We start from the raw sequence: 24,936 nt of genomic DNA, 5'->3' as shown, positions 1-24,936 counted from the left end.
CTAAGTTAGACACTAGGTATTAGAATCCTTTTCTAATACTTAATAACAACAACAATAATAATAAATGTTTTTTAAGGGTTAACTTAATTGTTAAGTTGGACTTATAAAGAGTCATAAACCAAAGTTCATAATAACATTAATGCATATTTATAAAATCATATATTTATATTTTATTTATCAAAATCATGATATCAATTATTCATTTAATAAATTAAAAACATAAATCAATTAGAGTATTTTTTTTAAACTAGGAATTAAATAAATTTAAAAAACTTACGTTAATAATATATCAGAAGATTCAATTTCAAATTAGTTGTAAAATCATAAAATTTTTAGTTTACTTTCATTAAAAAGTGAAACATACTTATTGCGGGTTTTTTCATGTGATGTGCTTTAGCCTATCTTTAACCGTGCCATGCTTTTAAGGGTTATGTGCCTGCGTGCTGTTTCATGTTGTGCCGTGCCATACCACGTGCCTTGACAAAACGTGCTCGTGTCATTCTGTGCTGTACAGACACGTTCCGTACTCGTGTCATGCCACATGCCGCTCGGCCCATGGTCATATGTAGCTTAAGTCAAAAATCGTGAGTGGCACAGTAACAAATAAATAATAAGGAAGAGAAAAGAGTAAGAGAAATGCTTGAATGATATTATACCCCCTCCTCTAATATACATATTTCTCCTTGTCTATACCCTTAAGTGATAACCTATATATATAAGAGAAACAATCAGAAGTATAATTGAATTAGGAAAACTTATCTCTTAGCAGTATTTGAGTTTAACGAGGATTAGGACTTGTATTAGTCTATCTTATTCAGATTAGGACATGTTGTTGTATGTAGGTATTTGGGCTCAAAGGCCCATTCATTTAGGTCATCAATTGAGTTTAGTAGAAATATGTGTATATCATTCACAAATAAGAAAAAAATAATAAACAACGAAAGAGACAAAACTGATTGTAATAAATAATGAAAGAGACAAAATTGATTCGTCAAAAATACCCAAACCCAAAATATATGGATATAACAAATTCAGTGAATCTTGGTTCCTTTATCAAAAAGCATATGAAAAATAAATTCAATAAAAGGGGTAAAGTTTTAAAGAAATATTGTGTCATTGAATAAGAAAGATGAGAGTAAAGTAGTCAATTTTTTTAATTTAATTATGTATTCATGTATATAATAGTAATTCTTAATATGGGCATTTTAGCAGGAAATTTTTTTATCAAAAATTGAGTTTAGTGAGTATTTTGGTGCATTCAAATAATCCATCCTTTTTTAAAAAAAATAAACATTGACAAAGTAGGCAATTTATTAACAAAACAAGGAAAATGAAATTTCAACAAATTATGAGGACATAATGAGCCTTACTGAACAAGGCAAAGAGATATTTATTGGAAAAACAATACTAAAAATTCCAACATTTAAATCTCAACTTGAGTCTCAAAATTATGTGTCCTTCATCTAGTGGATTATATGAATGTGTTAATGAATGTCACATTGGTTAAGATTTAAGTTAGAACTCAAATATTGGGATGCTTAACATTAATTTTATTATAGGAAAAGCAAAAAAGAAAAAAAAACAATAAAGCATCATGAAAGACAAGAACCGAAAGTAATTAACGTACCAAACATTCTAACATCTTAATTAATATTTAGATTAATAATGAGGAAATCAATTTTGAGAAAAATTTTGACTACGAAATATGTGTGATATTTTTATTTTTTTCAAAAATAAAATGAAACAAAAGTAGTATAAAAAGAACTTTTGTGGGGGGGGGGGGGGGGGGACTTGACCATTTTTTTTATTATTATGTTCTCATTGCTAGTAATTTTGGGTCCAAGATTCAATTTTGAACAAAACTAAACAAAAAATTAATAACTTAATTTATGTTAAATAATCTTTTTACAACTTGACTTAATTATACTATTGTAAATATATGTTAAATCTTTTAAAATTAGTGTGCTAAATAGTTTTATTAGTGTTTTAAGTAAAAAAAAAAGTTAAGTAACTTCTATAGTTTAAGTAAGGATATTTTTGAAATTTTTAAGAATATATGAAGTAAAACTTGATTTTTTATAATTAGTGGATGAGTATGCAAAGTAATAGAACGTTCAAAGAAATATTTGGCGTGCAAATATACCCACCCTTGTAAAAATCAAATACATAATAAAAAACCTAAAATTAGCATCCAACTTCGGCTCTTTCCTTTTCTCATCCCAAAAACACCACCGGCACCCACCAATTCATAACCAAATGCCACTCACCAGCCACCATAGCCAAGCCAAATCACAAATACCATAACCACCATAGTATGAAATCGAGTTCATATTTTAAATGAGCTAATTATCTAATATTTGGTTGAAGCTAAGGTCTACACCAAATAGTATTCTTAGAACCCATATCTTCGATTTTAGGCCTCAGTTAATAATTTTTAAAAAAAATCTAATATGATTCAAATGCTTGTAAATTTCTCGAAAACCAGAAAAAAAGAATATGTAGTCATCAACAACATTCCTTTAAATTGGAAACTGACAAAATCCTTTCCTTTGTTTGGTTTGTTAACAGGAGTATTTACTAGGCTTGCTCTAAGCCCAAATTGACTACAGAGTACAAACCGAAAAGCTCGGAGTGTGTATACTTTATACGGCAAGGATAGTGCGCATTTGTTGGTGGGTTTTGTGATGGCGAGCAGGCCCTAGTGGTATATGGTGGCAATTGTGCTAGTAGTGATCAGACGCTTGGTGGGGTTGAAGATTAATCATTTTGATAAGATAATGTCATAATGATGCTGATGTTATAATAATTGATTATGGAAGTATGTGCATGGCATTACTTAAAAGAGTTGAATCCAAAGCCTTCTTATTGTAAATATCTATACATTGTTATGAAATTTACAACAACACTACTCATAAATGTAAGTATATCAATTGAATGTTAGTTTTTTGAACCGCGGCTCCTATTGAAATACCAACAATACAGAGCATAGTTATTTCACGAAAAGAAAAAATGGAATTTTCAAACAAATTAGAGGAAATAGCGAGTCTTACACTATAAAATATGCTTTAGAAGAGCTCTTCATTAAATGAAATGAAGAGAAAAAAAAAAACCAGAAGAACAACAACAAAGCTTAACGAAAAACAATAACTGAAAGTGATGATCGTACAAAACTGGTATATACGAGTTTGTACTAACTTTCTTAGTTCTATTTAATGCGTGACTAGGAAGGAAAGTAACTAATTAAATTTATCAGGTTCGTTTGAGGGAGCTTGAACCTTCAGACTATAAGTAGTTTTTTTCTTTCAAAATCAGAGTTGTCCCTTAATAGAGATGGCAAAATCCTCCATGGTTTGGGGTCCCATGGGGCTCCACCCCAAATGGAATGATTTTTTAATAATTTTTTAGGAATAAGGTGGAAAATGGGGTAATCATCAAATTCTTAATAGGGTATGGTTTGATTTTATACTCCTAGGGTTGACAATTTAAGGGTTTAGATTGGTTTTTTTAAGCCCAAGCCCATTAAAGTAAAAGTGAAAGGGTTGGGCCTGGGCTGGGCTGGGCTTGGACTTTAACTTATTTTTTCAATTTTTTTAAAAATTATTGTAAACTTGAAATGAGTTAATAATAATCAAATTGTTATAATTAACAATGAATTAAAAAAAATAAATATTTCAAATTAAAATAATAAATAAAGAAAATAAAGCAACTAAAAGTTTAAAATTTTAATTTTTTAGTACTTAATTCTCTAATTCAAACATTCTCTTAATTAATTAACACTTAAAAGAGAGTTTAATATTATAATTTTAAGCTTTTGATTCATTATTGATATATAAATTAGGGATTTAATCCTTCTTTTTTATTTTTCCATTATTTTTCAAATTTGGATTTATTATTCTAATTTATAAATTTATGTTTTTTAAATGGAGGGCTTTGGCCTAGCCCAAACTTTTTTTCCTAAGTCCTTATCCAGGCCCTCATGTGGGAGGTCCAGGCCAAAGCCTTTGCGAATGGGCCGGCCCGGACGTTTTTGCCATCCCTATGTACTCCCCACCCAATCCCTATTATATATAAATATTTTTTCTAATTTTTGTTTTATCAATTACAATGTTACGTAATAAATTTTCTTTTTATTTTTACTTGATATAAATGAGCTATAACTAAAAGAAAGCCCTGCAATATAATTTTTATTCAACCTTAAAATATTATTATATTTTCTTTTCTCTCTTAAGATATTGTTCTCTTCAAATATTTCTCAATTTTGATTATTATTTTAAGATATTGTTTCAAACATTTAGAGATTTTTTAAAATAATTTAAATATTTTATAATATGGTAATGATTCTATTTAAGTTTTTTTTAATTTATTGAAATCATATATCTATATTTACTATAAATAAATAAATGAGAAATGAGGTGGAGATGATAAAATCATTCCCCACATGAGATTCTCCATCCTCACCCCCATTAAATTTACTGGAGAATGAGGTGGAGAATGGGGTAGATCTCCCCACTCCATTACCATCTCTGCCCCTGAAGCATTATTCCATCAACTTAAATAATGGGAATACAACTGCCTTTCTGTAACACTAGGCACGTGCCAACAATTTAGCTATCTAAACAGCTTTGACTCTAACTTATTCAATAGCTAGCAAGACTTATTCAAAGCATAAAAGAAACAAGTAAAAGAAATTAACCGGAACAAAATATAGGACATGTAACAAAAACATAATTCACCTATTTATCAAGGAAAATGAGCAAATTTGTGTAAACTCCAATCCCCATTTCTAATTGCTCATAAATTTTAACGGTATATCAATGGAACAAATCATCCATGCTTGCACTTCCAAAATGATTGGCTAGTTGAAAGATCCTTCACTTTTAATAACTTGCCTTACTTCTTCAACATAAGGTGTCAAGAAAAGAAAAGAAAAACTGAATAATTGAATTACACCGATTTTGATTCTTCAATCAACCCCTAAATAAGTTCAAGAGAGGGGTAAGACTTTTTAATTTATGTACAGCTTGGTTAGCGCTTCTTCCAACTTAATAGCCGTTCTCATCCCTTTGACATTGGAATTTTGTTGGGCCTGTGTGGGCTTGTTGAATTAACTGTGCTTGTTCAATCGAGAGTTGAGCTTTTAATACCCGTTTAAATATCTTTTAAAACCCCATAATATTTTATCTTTACAATTTTGACCTTACAAATTATTTTATTAAAATTAAAAAAGAAGTTATCTTCCTAAACCCTACTTCATTTTTCATTGCCATAAAAATACAAGGATTTTGATAATGTTTTAAATACCTGTAGTAAAAGGTGCTTAAATGATTTTAAATTATGGGAAATAATTTAAACTGAATTATAAATTATTACGATTTACATAAGAAAGTGTATTGAATTTTTAAAAAATTACTTGAAGGGCAAATGTTAATTTTTTTTTTTTTGAGAGAAAAAGTCAAGTTCCTAGGGATTTTCTTGATAAACATAAATAAAGGACAATGATCTGAATCAAAGCTTTTGGTAATATGGAAAGTGCTCAATTACAAAGTTGATAGAGAGAGAAAGTTCGGATAATTTAGAGAGGAAAAAAATCAAGATTTAGTGTACACTAGGGCTGACAAACACCTATTAAGAGGGGAGAAGGAAGGCCATTGTTATCTTACATGATAAGTTAACAAACATTAGACAATTGAAAAAGTTTCCCACAACTCCTCTATTACAATTTATTGTATTTTCAGCTATTTGATTAAATCCAATGGTTGTCAATTCTCTAATACTATAAAATAAAACCGCGTTTCACGCGCCTTTAAAAAAAGAATTTAGTATTATCTTTTTTTCTTACTTTACACTTGAAGAAACTGATAAAAAATATGAATTGATTTTTTTTTAAGATGAGGCAGCTTTATAAAAAACAAAAAAAGCTATTAGCCAGCAATACAAATAAAGAAGCAACTCAAGATAAATAATAAAATGAGAGAATATATTATAGATTGATTTTATTCATTCCAATTGTGTGTGTACAAAACAAAAAGATGAACTCTCATTTTATAGTTATATAATCACTCCATGAAATTAATGAAAAATTATGGATCATAATTCCTTATGAGATAGTGAGAGTTATAGGGAAGCTAAAGGTTGCTAATGAGAGATAGTGAGGAGACTAAAAAATATATGCTATAAACATCTACATTTATTTTAATAAATTCATAACACTCCCCTTTGGATGTTCATTACAAAGAATATGCCTCATTAAAATCTTTACATAATTGTTATTGTGTAATATCAATCAAATTAATTATGAGAAGATGAAAAGCCAAATCTAAAAGAAAATTTCTCTATTTATTAGATAATAGAGAATATACAAAGATGAGAAATAGTGATGCCACATCACCTCTTCAAGTCCCAGCTCTATATATATATATAGATAGATTTCAGCTATTTGATTAAATCCAATGGTTTCAATTCTCTAATATTTGTCATCCCACGTGTAAGGTAAAAAAAAGAAAAAAAAATTCCAAGAATGAATGGCTCACGAATTGGTTTTATTTAAAAATAAATAAATAAACAAATGTGCGAGGATATTTTTGTAATTAGAAGAGAAGAGGGATGTGATAAGAGTTTTTGTGTGGTGGGAATAGCGTCACGCTTTAATCTAGGCTTTGCTGAGTTTCTTTGAGCCTTGCTGACTCTGTATTGGGCGTACTCCGCCTTGCTAACTCTGCTACGACATCAATTAATCTACCCAAATCTGTTGTTCAGTTGGAGAAGGTTCTTACACACCCTTCGCGCCCTAAGAAAATATCTTCATCAACTGTTACAAAAAGTTTAAATATACCATATTTTGTTAAATGAATGTATCCAAAGCCAGCTCAGCGTAACCGCTTTTTCCTATTATCTCATATTAATTAAAATATATATATATATCTATGTTTTGATAAAGGAAGCATCCCGATTCTCCAAAATTTGGGAAATTGGTTCCTTTGTAAGTGAGCGCAAAATTTTTGTCAATTGATCCAGAAGATGGAAACTTAAGATTCAATTTGACGGAGACAAGTTATCAGTCAGTCAACAAACAGGAAATAGGAAATTAAGATTCAAGTCAATCTGTCAACAAGTAGTAGACTTCCTTCTTCGTAGGGTAATACTTTTAAACCCATTTGCTAGAAATTGTGCCAAGATGCGGTCAAAGAATTGCAGCAGCCACTAATATCACAGTCAATGGTCAATCCATGTCGCTGCCAGAAACATTTCCATGAATTTGAACTAATGATATTAATTTGAAGGCCTTGGTATTTAATCATAGTCGCCAGGATTGAGCCGATAGAGAAGCAGATAACGCAGCAATGGAGGTAGAGCAGATTCTGCGCATGAATGAAGGAGAAGGAGAAAATAGCTATGCTAACAACTCACCTACACAGGTAATAAATCTCTCTTTTTCGATTCACAAGCTTCAGTGATCAACAAAGTTATCAAACCATGCATCTGCTTAATTTCTTATATTATTTTCAGAAAGAAGCAATCTTGAAAGCAAAGCCTATGCTAGAACAAAGCTTGAATGAACTGTATTGCAACGGCTTCCCAGACTGCATAAGATTTGCAGATATGGGATGCTCTTCAGGGCCTAATGCATTGTTGCCAACATGGGAAGCTATTGATTCCCTGGACAAGATTTGTCATCGCTTGAATCGTAAGCCACCCGTTTTGCATTCTTTTCTCAATGATCTTCCTAGAAGTGATTTCAACACCGTTTTCAAATCCCTGCCAAGCTTCTATGAGAGACTGAAGACAGAAAAGGGACATGAATTTGGTTCATGTTTCGTAGCTGCAAGCCCTGGATCTTTCTATACGAGGCTATTTCCTCCCAATTTCCTTGACTTGGTTTACTCTTCTTACGCTCTCCACTGGCTCTCTAAGGTAAGAATTGGGATCCCATGTTCATTAGTATTTCTTTTCACCAATAATCTCTTAATAATTTTCTGGCAAGTGTATATTTAGAGCCGTGCATATTCAGATCAACAACGAAAGCAATTTGAAATTCAAGAATTTATCAATCATCTTGGCTTATCATTTCCCTCGGTTTAATGCTTTTTCAGATGCCTAAAGGCCAGGGGAATGAATCTGATGTCCATAAAGCATTCCTGAATCAATTTGAGAGCGATTTCTCAACATTTCTCAAATTTCGATCTGAGGAGTTGAAACCCCAAGGTCGTATGGTTCTCACCCTTCTATATAATGACAATTATCATGCTACTCCTGGAGAGCCAATGTTGATGGTATTAAAAGACATGATCTCTGAGGTACTTTCTCTCTCCTGAGACATATTAAAAACTAATTTTGTGTGTGTGTATATATATATGACTAATAGATAATGGACAATCTCTTTTTCTTTTGGTTTTAATTATTTCATGCATTTCAGGGGTTGGCTGAAGAATCAAAAGTGAAATCATTCGAGGATTTTCCGGTCTATAGAGCAAGTGTTGACGAAGTAAAGCAAATTGTTAAAAGAGAAGGATCGTTTGATATCCAAGAGGTTGAAACATTCAACGTAAGTTGGTTGGTAGGCTTTGTCGACGGCGTAGATAACAAAGGCTCAGACAAATACGCAAGAGGCAAGTATGTGACAAAGCATGTAAGAGCAGTGGGAGAATCATTTCTGGCTAATCTTTTCGATGATGCCACCGTGGACGAGATCCATCGTAGATTTGCAACCAAGGTGACTGACGAGGTTTTGGACAAGGGGCGAGGAGCTTATGCAAGTCTACTCATTTCCTTGGTAAAGAAATGATCGTTAGTTTCTCTCTAGCTTTATATAAATAAAGGCATGACTGTGACAAATTAGTCCCTGCGCTACGTACAAGATGTATTGGACGAATGAGATTTCTAGTGGGGATTTAAATATCTTTTGTTCTCCATCTTTTGTGGCGGGGGGTGCTGGGAAGGTTCACGAGTCTCTTATCTAAATGTCATGTCTGTTTGTTTTCTGTCTTTTTATTTTTCTTTTTTCTTTTTTCAATAAGGTTTTTACCCATTTGGTTGATAAAAAGAAAAAGAATATTATACAACTTCTGATAAATGTCTATTCAAATTTTACTGACGACAGCTTGCAGCCTTCATTGTTTCTAATATGTAATCTGTTAAATCGTACTGATATTTACTTAAAAATAAAATTTAGGCCGATTCAAAAGAGTGAAAAAATAAAAGCAATTAAGCAGGGTAACTTTTGGTAAAAGTCTTTTTTATTAACACGATTTAAAAATGATTTTTAACTCTTAAGTATAAGAGTGTCTTGTTATATTATAATTCGATGAGTCCGAGATCGATCCACAAAGAAAAAATTTAATTTGTTTATTTAAATTTATCAAAAAATAAAAAAATTAAAATTAAAAATATGTAAATTAATTTAAGAAAAATTATGAAATTGAATTACTTAGAGTTATGGATCCACTTATAGTAATAAATAAAATTTAACAAATTCTTTTTATTTTTATTTTATTTCCCAAAAGATTAATTGTATAAATTAAAGTTATTTTCCCATTTATTTTATTATGGATTAAGAACTTAATGTGCCAAAACTTAATTTGTCTACAATAAATCAAAATATCATTTTACCATACTTTATACCAAGATATTAAGAATTCATTGTGCCAAACTCCCATGTTTGTCTATAATAAATCAAAATTTCAAAATATAAATTGTGGATAAAATTAAATAGAAAACAATTTAATTTGTACAATTAAAAATAGAATTGATTAAACCATATTTTTACTAAGAGTTTCACCTTCCCCTAACTACTAATATTGAGCTAAACATTTTTAAAATAAAGGAAATTATTAAAATTGAAAAATGCATAATTAAAAAAATAGAATTTGAAAATTGAAATACAACTAATTTTATTGATTGAAAATATATTACAAAGAGAAATGAGAAGAAGAATTTGAGGGGAAAGAAGAGAAGAGAAGGTGTGAAGATGTGTGTCACCCCCCCCTCTCTATTTATACTAATAAATGGTAAATCCACAACACACAAATAAATAAATCTAATTACATCTTAACCTTACATTTGTTCCACTAATAACACATAAACCTAACTTAATCCACTCAAACACATTCAACACATTCCACTAACAATTATCATACCTAATATGATAAAAACTTATAATTTTACAATTACCACATTTACTATGGTAAAAACTTAAAAATTTACAACAAAAGTCTTGGATCCTTCTCGACAATAACATAATTTCTCGGATTTTCGGAATTCAAATTTGACATCCGCACATTTGTTTGGAGCCTCAAATTGTATGAAATTATTATTTTTACCTAATAAACACAAAAAAATACACAAAATCAAATACTTAAAAAATAATTAGAAATTCACAATATGTTACACAATTATAAATATAAATTACAATAATAGCACAAAATAAAATTTTTACCCCTTAACAAACATACAATTTTTAACACTAATCACACCCCCCAACTAGCTTATTGCTAGCCCCTAGCAATGAAAGTGTTATATTAAATCAAGATTTACAAAATTCACATGCAAGTTAATAGTTGTTCATCTATTCTCTAAACTACCAAATAAATAAACTCTCCCAAATTTTTCTAACTCTTGTTTGTCCACTCATTATCTAGAAAATTATAAACCTTCTTTTGTGCTCAAGTAATTAACACAATACTTATGGGGTTTCATTAAAAGAAAACAACATTTTCGTTCAAAAACTCATTAGAAATTCTATCTTCAGGCAATGGATTATTCAAATTGTTTTTTTAAATATTACATTTTTAACTCATGTAGCGAGCTTTAGGCCAGTGACTCCTAGACTAGTTGACCTTAGGGCACTAGGTGTTGAAACATCCCTACGGACTTAATTACTCGGGTTCTAGATATATTAAAATTAAACACATTCAATTTTCTTCTTTTTCTTCTCTTTTTTTTTTGTTTTTTGCAATATACACTTTCTACTACCTTAAATATTATCCCTAGTAAATCAAAAGAACTAAATGCTGCAAAAAATTTAACTTACAATCCACTAGTATGTGTCATAGTGTGTGTGTGTGTGAAGAATGATTTAATAATATATGTTAAATGAGTAAAAACAAAATAATTTAATAACCAAATAGAGAGTTCACAAATTTGAGTAATTCAAAAAAAAAGGAAAAATAACAACTTACTATGAATTTTAAAATTAAAATATAATACAACATGATTATTAGGATGCGTTTCAAAATTTGTGACTCTTTCCACAATCATCATAGACACGACTTAAAAAATTTATTTATTTTTTATTTTTTTGGGTTTTTTTAAATAAATAAATAAATAAACGCATCTATTTACAATTTACGTCAACTACCCCTTCCCCCCAACCTAATCTAAACATTATTCATAATTTAAAAATATGTATGCAAAAAGACAAAAAGATAAAGAAAACATAAATAATAAAAGAAGAAATAGGAAAGATCACACCTGAACAGGCCACTAAAGATGCGTTTCTAAATTCGCTACACCTCATATTCAGTCATTTTCGACATAAACATTACTAGAATTTGCTATATTCCACAGCTGTCAACTATTTCATCCCCTCAACCTGAATAAGACATTATCCTCAATTGCTTAAAGGAAAGAAGCAAAGTTTAGAAGACATTACCTCATCTCTCCAAGAAGATAGTTACAACCGAAGAGTTAAGTCCAACTTGTACTTCATACTAGGGCTAGGGTTACCATCACTAGTCAACCATTCCAATGCCAAGATCCTATGATCTGGCTCTGGTTTATAAGCTTGTAAAATATCAAGTAACTAATTAGCAGTAGAAGCACAAACAAAGAGATTTTTCGCAGAGATTGGAATAAAATGATTCTTAATTGCATGGTTAATTATTGTGAGCAACCTATCAAAAAAATTATTTACAGTTAGTAAACCGATGAGTTTCTGATGGATGTTTAAATGGGCCCAAGATACAAATGTAATCAGTGCCTCTAAAGTTTCAAGATCTCTTGGCAAGAAAATGAAACTGTCAGCATGATTTAACATCTCAGATATTCGCTCTTGCATACTTAAGACAACTAACTCTTCTCCAATTGGTACGTTAGACATGCATTCTAGAGGTTTTAAGACTTGTGGAATGATACCTAGTACCTAATTTTCTCTAATAAAAACAGTTTTTGAGACAAATTTTGATAACTCGCAATCACCTCCTCCATATACAAGGTGCAGTTTCTCTCAGCTATAGCACGACTAAAATTTATAGCTACCTGAACGAATTATTTATATTTTCCATAATGAAATTCAGAGAGCACACAAATGTTTTTGAATTGTCTACTCAAAGATATTGCCATTAGAATAATCTTCAAAAACAAGTTGTGAGTGGTTGGAAAAAGAGCACATATTTAAAGATCTTAATGACAGACAAAATGAGGAACAATTGTAAATGAGTTGGTGTATTTTTCAGATAACGCGTAAAGCTCATGTCTCAATATTTCAAAAGCAAACAGTAAAAAGAAAAACAAACAATGAAAAAAAAAGTAAAAGAAAACAAATAATGATTAAATACAAAATCACACCATTAAATATAATAATGCAAATGATAAGAAAATGTTATTTACTGGTAGTTGTGATTATGACTCACATCTTCCTCTGGTTTTATATCTAGTAACAACTTGAACGCCCTCTATGGGTCGAGGATATGATTCCCATCCAGTTTTCTTATAAACTGGCAAACAAAGTCTTTTTCAGTCAGATTCGTAAGAGTAAATTGTGCACTTTCTTTTTGGAATAATCTCCATAACTTGTGTATCTCATATTGCACATGTCCGCTTCGATGCATCTCAAGAGATCGTAAGATATCATCTAACGATTCTTTACTCATGCCATCTTTAACGAATTTAATTTTATCTTCTCGATTATCAAAAATCATTTCTAAAGATTTACAAACTTCTGGTTTGCAACTAAGTCGTACACAATTATGACATTCTGAGCCAAGTCTTTTAGCTCTCTATTTTTTAGCAAATGTGTTTTTACCAAAACCAAGCATGTAAGAAATAAATGGATCAGGAAACTCACCAGCTAATCGGACTTTTGCTTCAATTAACCAATGAATATCAAAAGAAATTATGTTGATCATTAACAAACGCAATCTTTCACAACGAGCTTTGAAAGGAATTTAGATCTATTACAAATAGATGTAGGTAATTAAAAACCAAAAATTAACAACTTAATTAATTTTCTGAAAATATTGTTCATTGTTACTGTTCACCACAACGGTTCACAGTTACTGTTCACGATTACTGTTCATCCGTATAAAAAATATTAATTTTTCAAAAACACAATAAAATACAAAAAATAAATAACACAGAGATTTTTATATGGTTTAGATTAATTAATCTTATATCCATGAGGCCAAGCCCAAATGAAAAATAATTCACTAAGTTGAAATATTACAACCTATGAATTTACAAAACTTAAGACTCTCACTTATAGTTTATCACCATATAGTTTACTCAACCTCAGATTGAATCTGCTTCTCTTGAATAATTGCTACCCCTCTTGATCCACGATCCTCAAGGCACTTCGCAAAATGATCAATAGCAATTTTTCAATTCTACAATGTCTAGTGATCCAAAATCCACATAAACTCTCCACAGAGATGGAAAGAAGATAAGAAAACAAATCAACACAACATGATGCGCAAAATCCGAATTCTCTAGGGAGGAGGCCAAATTTTGCTTCTCTGCTTTATGCTCTGTGTTGTGTGATACCTTCAATTGTGAAATACCTCTCTTTATATAGGTACTAGGGTTTCACCAAAATAGAAAGTCTTAAAAGATTTGGATTCTTTCCAAATAAGGTTTCTTTCATCTTATAATTCCCATGAATCTGAATAGGAATAAATCTTATCTTCTTGCCTTACTTGTCTTCCAAGAAATATCTAGAGCATTTAATGAACTTTCTATTTGAACCAACTTCTTGCTCTAAACAGATCTCATGCGCCAATTATAAAATCCAATCATTAATTGACTTTCTAAATTAGACATCTAATTAAATTAGGAAACAAATATTCCTAATAAATTGGAATCTCACTAAATTAGGGAATTAATAAATTAATCCCTATTACAAGATATTCAAGAAATAAACTTCCAATTTAACTAGACTTACCATAAAATGCCGACTCTATAAATAATGGACTTAACAAGCTTTGTAAATTTGTTTTTAGTGCATTTTGAGGGAGAAAAGGAAAATGTTTTGCAATTTATGTTGTATTTCTTCCATACTTGATTTTGAGATCTCAATTATTGTGGGAAACTAAGAATACCGACTTAAGAAGTCACGGAGTACCGTTATCTGCCATTTATACGGGAAAATAAATCAAAACACACCAAAATCAAATTTGCAAAATCAAATCAAACGTGAAAGCGAACAAACAAAAGAAAAACATAATGTAAAAAGGAAAATGAATTTACATTCGTCCTCTCATTGAGTTAACCTCAAGCTCCAATTGAAATTCATATATACCTCGCTCTATTTCTCTGAGTTGTCTTTCTTGATCCTAAACGTAGGCCACTAATGTTGGTGGTTGTCGTTCCTAAATTAGATATGATTTACACCTTTGTATCTAGCCTCTCAAGCGAAATTTTATTCGCAAAAGGTTTTTAAGATGTCTGAACAGAATCTTCCTTATTGAGGTACTCATGATGTATAATGAAGAAAAAAATAATTATTAAACACACTTTAAGCAAGAAACATCACAACGCATATCATTCAAGACAACCGACAATTCAACGGTAAAACAACAATGAAAAGTTAAAATACTCATTAAAAACTTAATCAAGATTTGGTGGATCACTCAAATTTATTTGGGTGCTTGCTTCACATGGTTGGTATTCTAGATAGGGCTTTATTCTTTGACCATTAACTTTAAATGTAACACTATTTTTTAGATTCTCAATTTCTACAGCTCCATGTGAATATACATTTTTTACAATAAATAGGCTACTCCACTTTGACTTTAACTTTCCTAGAAACAAATGAAGACGAGAATTATAAAGCAATACTTTTTGATCAATTTCAAATGTTTTTCGAAAAATTCTTTTACCATGAAAAATTTTTGTAAGAGCCTTAATAATTCTTGAATTTTCATATGCATCATTTCTTAATTCCTCAAGTTCATTCAATTGTAATTTTTGCATATTACCAGATCATCTAAATTTGAATTAAAAGCTTTAATAGTCCAAAATGATTTATGCTCAAGTTCAACAGGTAAGTGACAAGGTTTACCATAAACTAGCCAATAGGATGACATTCCTAAAGACGTTTTAAATGCAGTACAGTAACCCCAAAGCGCATTAGTCAGTCGAAAAGACCAGTCTTTTCGGTTTGGGTTAACTGTTTTTTTTTAAATTTGTTTTATCTCCATATTTGCTAATTCAACTTGACCATTTGTTTGAGGATGATAACATGTAGTAATTTTATGCCTAATTCTATATTTTTCATTAAAGAATCAAATGACTTATTACAAAAATATTTACCTCCATCACTAATAATACCTCGAGTGATTCCAAATCAACTTAGAATATTTTCTCTTAAAAATTTAAGGGAAATTATCAGTCATATACCCTTAAATGACACCAGTATCAAACGTGCTACAACATTTTTCAAGTGTATCACTCGTATACCCTAAGTTGATAAAACACTTCTGCCGTCCACCAATCCGTTTGTGAGCGCTGACATCATAAGGGTAATCTAGTCTTTTTAAAAAAATGACATGTCATCCCATTTATCTAGTAAAAAATGACATGTCATATGATATATTTTGATAAAAATGACATGTCACCCCATTTATCGGATAATTGTTAATAATTGCTAAAAAAAAGCTACTTTACAACCGAATTTACTCCTTCAAAATTTAACCTAAATTATTGAAGATCTACCCCTCCAAGCTCAAACTTGAATTTTTTATGATATAATATGTATAATTGTAAATAATATGTTGTTAATAATTTTTTATGGTATAAGATGAATATTTTTTATGGATAATTGTTAATAATATGTACCATTAATAATTCATATTTTTTTAATAAAAAAATGTATTGTTAATAACAAAATAAAAAAAATTGTGTATTGAAAATTTACATTAATTTTCAAGGTAAATTTATTTTTTTACCTCATTTTGAGTTTAAAGGATAAAATAATCATTTTGCTCAAATTCTGTTAAGTTCTTAACGGTAGTAAACGGAAAGGTGGACGCCAGAACTCTTTTGTCAACTTAGGGTATACGAGTGATATAAGGGAAAAGTGTTGTAGCACATTTGATACTGGTGTCATTTAAGGGTATATGGCTGATAATTTCCCAAAATTTAATGACAGTTTTACTATCATTATTTCTACAAGACATTGCTTCAACCATTTTAAGACATAATCAATTATAACTAACACTACAAGAAAACTGCTAATAGATGACAGACAATTTATGACAAATTCTGGGTATATCATAAAATTATGATAGACTTGTGACATAATTTTCAATCGATCATAAATTAATGATGGCTTTGTGATAGAATTATTTTTTATCATGAATTAATGATAGTTTTATGGTAGAATTATTTTTTATCACAAATTATTATTTTTTACTTAACCATGTGTCGAGTTATAATTGGTAACTTAATATGTGAACAATTACACTATATTTCTAAAGTATAAAATGAAAAAGTGAACCCTAAGTCTAACCTAATTAAACACACTATTGCTGCCACTCCCCTGCTGCTCTTCGATTTCACTGCTGCCACTGCTCTGCCATCATCAAGCTTCAGCCACCGACTACCAAACGGGCTACCATTATGTACGTCGCTGACTTGTTGCCGCCATTCATCTTAGTCATCGTTGTCGCTCCTCTACCATCACGTCAAGCTTTAGCCCAGACAGCCGTCGTTGCTTTACCACCACTGTTAGTCTCCCGCCAAAATCAATATCGTTCCTCAACGGCCTTCTAGAATTTTCCTCTCATGCTTTCCACGGTCGTTATTCTCCTTCTTCACCAACATCACTTGCGAAACGAGATACCGAAGGAGTTGCAGATATGTTCTTTTCACACTACATCTCTCTGAATATTGAAAAGTCTGCTCCTTTCATATTCTTCCTCACTTTAAAAACACCCAAAAGGAAATTATAATCACAAGTAATTGAAACGATTTTTTTTTCTTTGGTTTGGCATTTTCTTAGCGACTAAGCTGGGTTAAATTAAGTGTTTCTTTTTTTTTGGGTTTGTTTAGAGTTAAACTGCTTATCGTAATTGTGCTTATTTGTTGTTGAATTATACCCTTATGATTTTGGAACTTTTATACGCAAGTTTTTGTTTGATTTTTTATTTACCAAATACGATTTTTACCTAATGCGTTTGGCTATTGGAATTAGTTAATTTTCTTGTAATTTAATTTCTGCATATCAATAGCTCTGTAAGATAGGTTTCAATGCAGTCTATCGGTGCTTAATGGAGATGTTTCCCTAGGTATCAGTTTGTTCTATAGATTGAACTCATAACTAAGGCATTACTCTTTTTTTGGTTATTTATTTCTTCTTGGCTTGCAATTGTATACTTCAAAACATGTTAATGATATTTAAACGAGATATAATTTTGTTAGTTTATATTTTTGATGCTTCGAATTGAAAACTTAATTCTCTGTTGTCAAATTATAGCCTTGGGTTCGTGATCTTAGGCAAACCATTTAAGGAAAAATGACAATTGTTTGGTGAAGGTCTAGAACTCATTTTTGTGAAGCCCTGCATAAACTGTTGGTGCGACATTTTTAACTTTATTTTTTATATAAAGTCCTTTAGCAGTCATGTATGTGTAGAATTTTTGTTAGCTTATATGGTTATTATAGATTATTAATTAAAGAATTAATCAGGTGTTCCATTTTGGGCTTCTTAGGAAAGTTACAATAGGGCTCATGCAATTCTGAGGTGATCTAGAGTATGAAAATAAAACTTGTCTCCTTCAACATGATTTTCTTATTTTTACTTTCAAATTGTATATTGTACTAGTTTAGTATGTTTCAGATGAGATGCAATCTTCCATGTTCTTATGTCTCTATTTGGTGAGAAACTTTAATGCATAGAAACTAGATCTATTCTTGATGTTGTAGTGATATACCCATTTCTCAGGCTTATGAGGTTTACCATTGCACAAGTTTGTTTTGTGCAAATAACTCCATACCTGTATTACTTTTGTAAGGAATATGACTGCAAGGCTCTTGACTGCAGGTATGGTGTTAGTTTCAAAATTGTTAATTCCTTTCTAGGTATTCTTAATGGTGTTTTGTAGACTATTTTAAGTCACAAAGATAGTTGGTAAATAAAATCTATTAATATGATTGGAATTGTAAATGGATCAGTCCTGTTATGCCCCTTTTCTGCAGAGGAAAATTAGAGAATTTGATAATAGTTTCTTTTCCATTAGAGACCTAAATTTGTTATCAACCTTATGGCCTTATTATCCAACAAAATCTATAATACAAATAGCTTTTTAGATGATTTTTGTCTTTCTTATGACATCCAAGTATGAGTTTCCTTTACTGTTGTGTATTGGCTGATAAAGAAGTAAACTACACTGAGGACAATTCTTTCTCTCACTGAAATCTTCACTTTTGTACTTTTTCCTTTTTTTTTATGCTTGTAATTCTTCTCCTTTTCTCTATTCTATTGTACATTTGATAAGTGCAACATGTAAATTGCTTTTGGTTCCTGGATGCTTAAGGTTATATAAATATTTATGTGAATACTAGTGAAAGATGTTTATGTTGATTCTTAGTTTTTAAATCTATTCTACTTGCTATAGGTTCTTTGATTAGAAAATAGTAAAATATTTTTTTTGCCCCCTTAGAGAATAGTAAAATGCTTGTTAAACATTGTTTTCTACATGTTGCTATAATCCAGGGCTGCATATAAAGGGATAGGTAGATACTACAATTAAGGGCATGCTAAGCGAATGGAGAGGCAACAACAACAATCTGAAGGGTAAATAAAAATAATGGTGGTGATTGAAGGAACTGAGACGAATTGCTGGCCTCTTACTACTTAGACTCTACAAGTGATTTACCACTGGAATTTGGTGGACTTTGATTTTTTGTACAAGTATTTTGATGTTGGTGAATACTTATTTTAGGATATCTTTTGAAAATTTGGGATTGATGTAGTTTAGATGCTTTGGTGACATAGTTTGTATTTAACTGTAGTTTGAATATATATAAAATTCCATGTATTTTATTTATTGGATTTTTAATTACTAGTATTATATTTTGTATTTATTTTATATTGATCAATTTTATTTATAAAAACAAATTTATAGAATTTGTTAAATAATAATAATAAATAAATATACTATTAAGTCAGTAAAAATAATAATAAAATTTACAATATTAAAAATATTTTAAAATAATTTAATAGAAATAATACTAATTTTCCCGCCAAAAAATTCAAAAAATTCCTAAATATTTAAATAGTTTTGATTTCCCACTAAAATGTAGTGTGACGCGTGTATGACTTTTAACAGCTATCATAAACTCATGACGGGAAAAATTCTGTCATAAATTAATGACAGTGACATAGATTACATATATTTTGTCTGTCATGCACCCCTCTTTATGACGGTTATTTCTTGTCATCTATTGCATGTTTTCTTGTAGTGTAATATATACACAAATCCAAAAGATAGTGGAAATGGACCCATGAAATCAATTCTCTAATAGTCAAATATTTCAACCTCAAGTATGGGATTTAAGGGCATCATGTTTCTTTTAGTAATTGATCCTAATTTTTGACAATTTTCACAAGTTTTGCAAAATTCATATGTGTCTTTGAATATGGTAGGCCAATAAAATCTACATTGTAAAATTTTAACTGTAGTTTTTCTTGAAGAAAAGTGTTCACCACATGCTTCAGAATGACAAAAATTAATGACACTACTTACCTCATTATCAGGAATGCATCATCGAAAAATCTAATCAGGGCAATATTTGAACAAATAATGATCATCCAAATAAAATTTCTTTACTTCAACCAAAAATTTCTTCTTCTCTTGACTATTCTATTGCGAAGACATTTTACCTGTAACAAGAAAATTAACAATGTTAGCATACCATGGTATTGAAGTAACATATAATAAACATTCATCAGGAAATGAATTATTAATGGGTGTTATATCAGTGCAGATTTCATATGTGAGTCTTGATAAATGATCAGCAACAATATTTTTGGCACTCTTTTTATCTTTGATGGTGAGGTCAAATTCTTGAAGTAACAAAATCCAATGAATTAGTCTTGGTTTGGCATCATGTTTAGTCATCAAATATCTCACAATAGCGTGATTAGTAAAAACAACAGTTTTAGAACCAAGTAAATATTAACAAAATTTGTTTAATACAAACACCACAACAAGTAATTCTTTTTCAGTTGTCAAATAATTCATTTGAGTACTATCCAAAGTCTTACTCGCATAATAAATCACAAACAACAAATTTATATTTGGTTTCCCATCATCATTTTGCAAAGTCTGACAAGAATCAAACAACAAATTTATATTAGAAGTTGTTTATTTGATTCAATCAAATTAACTAAACAAATATCACTAAGTTCATAAAAACTCCCTTTTTGAATATTCTCCTCTATACAATATTCAAGCAATTCCTTTTGTTCATTAATTTCATCTTCATTCTCATTTTCTTCATTAGGTTGCCTACACATGTTGAAAACATTCAATTCCAGAGTCATATTTCCAAATGAAAAATTCATTAAACCATTCATACAATTAATCAAAGAATTAGCAGTTGTTAAAAATGCTCGACTCAAAATTACAAGAATTGGTTTATAATTATTTACAACAAGTTCAATTTCTAAAATAATAAAATCCACACGGTATATGAATTTATCAACTTGTACTAAAACATCTTCCATTATTCCTTTTGGTACTTTACTGATCTATCGGCAAGTAAAAGTATAGTTGAAGTTGATTTTAACTCACCAAGATTAAGTTGAAGATAAACTGAATATGGAAGCAAATTAACACTAGCACCAATGTCTAACAAAGCATGCTCAATTTTGTGATCTCCAATGATACAGGAAATAGTAGGACAATCAAGATCTTTATATTTCAACTTATTATTAGTAGACAAAATGGTACTTACCTGTTCAGTCATTAAATGACTTTTTCTTACCTTCAATTTCCTTTTAATAGTGCATAAGTCCTTTAAAAATTTTACATATGAAGGTACCTGCTTGATTGCATCTAACAGAGGAATATTGACTTTCACTTGCTTAAAGATTTCATAAATTTCATAAGAGTGATTTGATTTCCTTAGTTTATTCAATGCATGCGGAAATAATGGTTCAGATGGAACAATAGTTATTTCTTCACTAGGTGTAAGTTTATTTAGTTCTTCATTACCCTTTGAATTTTCATTGTTGCTATCTTTACAAGGTTTGGGAATAGGCCGATCAATAACCTTACCACTACGAAGAGTTATAATTGACTTGACTTAGTCCATGGGTGAATTTTGAATTTTAGGACATGGTTGTGGTTGAGCTGAAAATTTTCCTTTTTCTTGAATTGTGAGTTCAGAAGCAATTTTAGCAAGAGTATCTTTCAAAACAAAAAAGGTTTGTGCATTTTTATTATTAATAGCATCTTGCTTTCTAATCAGTGAATGCATTGTATCTTCCAAATTGTTCCATGGTGGTGGAATATATGGTGCATAAGGCTAAGTATTTTGAAAATTTTGTGGAGGTGGTGCTTGTGAAGATTGTGTATTATTATTATTCTTCCAAGTAAAATTTGGATGATTTCTCCAACCAAGATTATAAATCTGTGAATATGGGTTTAGTTTGTTAAAAGTGTTGATGGCATTAGCTTGATCATGCAAACATTCTTTGAGTGCAGGCAGAGTAGGACAATAATGACTGAAATGATCATTATAACTACAAACATCACATGCAATTTCTTGAATAGATTTTATTTGATCACTTTTTTTATTTTTCAAAGCTTCAACCTGCCTAACTAGGAATGCAAATTTTGCTTGTAAATCATGATTTTCCCTAAAGTTATAGATTCTTCCACTAGATGGAGATGGTTGTGGTTTATTAGTCAATTCAAATGTTCCAACAATATCTTAATGTTGTGCATTTTCAACTAATTGGTCAAGGTAATCTAGTGCATCTTCATATTTTTCTCTCTAAATTCACCATTACACATCATTTTTACAACTTGTCTACTTTGTGGTGTTAAGCCCTCGTAGAAATAAGTGATCAATCGCCAAGTTTCGAAACCATGTTATGGACATATGTTAAGCAATTCTTTAAATCTATCCCAACATTGGTACAATGTTTCTTTTTTTTTTTTTAGTTAAATAAGTGATTTGCCTTTTAAAAGAATTGGTTTTGTGAGATGGGAAGAATTTTTTCAAAAACTATTCTTGCATATTATTTCAAGTTCTTATTGATCCAGATCTAAGGTTTTGTAGCCAAGTTTTAGGTTTATCTTTTAATGAAAAGGGAAAAAGTTTTAATCTAAATATGTTCATGCTACAATTTTGGTATGTGTATGTATTACAAACTTCCTCAAAATCTCTTAGATGCAAGTATGGATTCTCAGATTCTTAACCATGAAATGTTGGTAAAGTTGGATAATACCTGGTTTGAAGTTGAATCAAAATGCTTCTAGAGGAAATACTATACATGATGGTGCTCCGGTTCTCGTTGGATTCATGTAATCTCTCAAAGTTCTTGGTTGATTCTGATCACGTTAAGATTGGTTGTCACCCTGAACAACTAGAGGATTAAGTTGGCCTAAAATGTTTTCATCTTGGATCTCGTCTATGATTGGTGGTGGTGATTAAGATCTACAAATTAACCTGTCACTTGAAGTCCGAGACTAACGTCTCATGCAATGATGATGTGTGAGTGTAAAATTATGTTGTAAAGATGATACACAAACAAATGACTAACAAAACAAAAAAAAATGAAAATTACACAAATTAAAAACAAAATGAAAATTAAATAAACAAGATAAATGTACAAAAAAAACACAAGACAAAAATAAAAAAAAAACTAAAAATTAATTAACTAAAATTAAAATAACTAAATAGGCAATAAACCAAACATATAAACAAAGTAAAAACCAAAAATAAAATAAATGCAAAAATTAAATTACAGAAATAAATAAAAGAAAAAAAGAAAAGAAATAATTAAAGTGTAGGCTCTTTTTTTTTCAAATTTTAAAAATTACCAACCGATTAAGTGATTAATTCAAATTAATGGGTCTTGTAATTTTTAAAGTCAAAATTCTTTTTATTGAGTCCAAATTAGGTCCAAAGAAATCCATTTATGTTTCAAGAAAGCTCAAGTTATATGTCCGAATTTGAGATTTATGGGAAATTTTGGCAAGGGACCTATTCAAAAATTTTTTGTGATTTTGTTGTCAAACCGAAATTATGAGAAGAATGAGCCAGAAACGAGATTTTTTTAAAGTACAAATGAAATTATGAAAGATTTCGGGATAGAACAGAATTTAAGAAAAGAAAAAGGGGGTAAAAGAAAATTTACAATAAAAGTAAAAGAAAAAAAAGAAAAAATAAAACAAAATAAATACATCTCCCGGCAATGGGGCCAAAACTTTGACACAACTTAAAAGTGATTTCTAAGAGTATCTTGTTATATTATAACTCGGTGAGTCCGAGATCGATCCACAAAAAAAGGATTTAATCTGTTTATTTAAGTTTATCAAAAAAATAAAATTAAAAATTAAAAATATGCAACTTAATTTTAGAAAAATTATGAAATTGAGTTAGTTAGGATTATGGATCCACTCCTAATAATAAATGCAATTTAACAAATTTTTTTTTATTTTATTTCCCAAAAGATTAATTGTATAAATTAAAATTATTTTCCCATTTATTTTATTATGGATTAAGAACTTAATGTGCCAAAACTTAATTTGTCTACAATAAATCAAAATACCATTTTACCATACTTTATACGAAGATATTAAGAATTCATCGTGCCAAACTTCCATGTTTGTCTACAATAAATCAAAATTTCAAAATATAAATTATGGATAAAATTAATAGAAAAAAATTTAATTTGTACAATTAAAAATAGAATTTGATTAAACCGTATTTTTACTAAGAGTTTCACCTTCCCCTAACTACTAATATTGAGCTAAACATTTTTAAAATAAAGGAAATTATTAAAATTGAAAAATGCATAATTAAAAAAATAGAACTTGAAAATTGAAATAAAACTAATTTTATTGATTGAAAATATATAACAAAGAGAGATGAGAAGAAGAATTTAGGGGGAAAGAAGAGAAGAGAAGAGAAGGTGTGAAAAGGTGTGTCCTCCCCCTCCCCTCTCTATTTATACTAATACATAGTAAATCCACACCACATAAATAAGTAAATATAATTACATCTTAGCCTTACATTTGTCCCACTAATAAAATGTAAACCTAATGTAATCCACTCAAAACACATTCAACACATTCCACCAATAATTACTATACCTAACATGATAAAAACTTACAGCTTTACAATTACCACATTTACCGTGGTGAAAACTTAAAAGTTTACAACAAAAGTCTTGGTTCCTCCTCAACAATAACATAATTTCTCAGACTTCTAAAATCTAAATTTGACATCTGCACATTTGTTTGGAGCCTCCAATTGCATGAAATTATTATTTTTACCTAATAAACACACAAAAATACACAAAATCAAATACTTAGAAAAATAATTAGAAATTCACAATATGTTACATAATTACAAATATAAATTACAATAATAGCACAAAATAACATTTTTACCCCTTAACAAACATACAATTTTTAACACTAATCACCCATTATTATCACTAATAATGAATATCACTTATTCAAGAAATAATCTTTAACAAGTCAA

At 29.8% G+C, this 24,936-nt stretch overlaps 1 protein-coding gene across 1 annotated transcript; it reads left to right on the top strand.

The window, feature by feature from the left end:
- The first annotated feature begins 6,967 nt into the window (after positions 1-6,967).
- Positions 6,968-9,091, top strand: LOC102615371 (7-methylxanthosine synthase 1-like). Its single transcript, XM_006469386.4, has 4 exons — positions 6,968-7,415; positions 7,507-7,911; positions 8,091-8,294; positions 8,414-9,091. Exons 1-4 carry the CDS (start codon positions 7,341-7,343, stop codon positions 8,780-8,782), a joined length of 1,053 nt encoding a protein of 350 aa, XP_006469449.1. The 5' UTR covers positions 6,968-7,340; the 3' UTR covers positions 8,783-9,091.
- The last annotated feature ends 15,845 nt before the right edge of the window (positions 9,092-24,936 follow it).

Source organism: Citrus sinensis, chromosome 2 (assembly GCF_022201045.2).
Source record: "Citrus sinensis cultivar Valencia sweet orange chromosome 2, DVS_A1.0, whole genome shotgun sequence".
NCBI lineage: Eukaryota > Viridiplantae > Streptophyta > Magnoliopsida > Sapindales > Rutaceae > Citrus > Citrus sinensis.
This window is presented reverse-complemented; position numbering and strand designations above follow the sequence as displayed.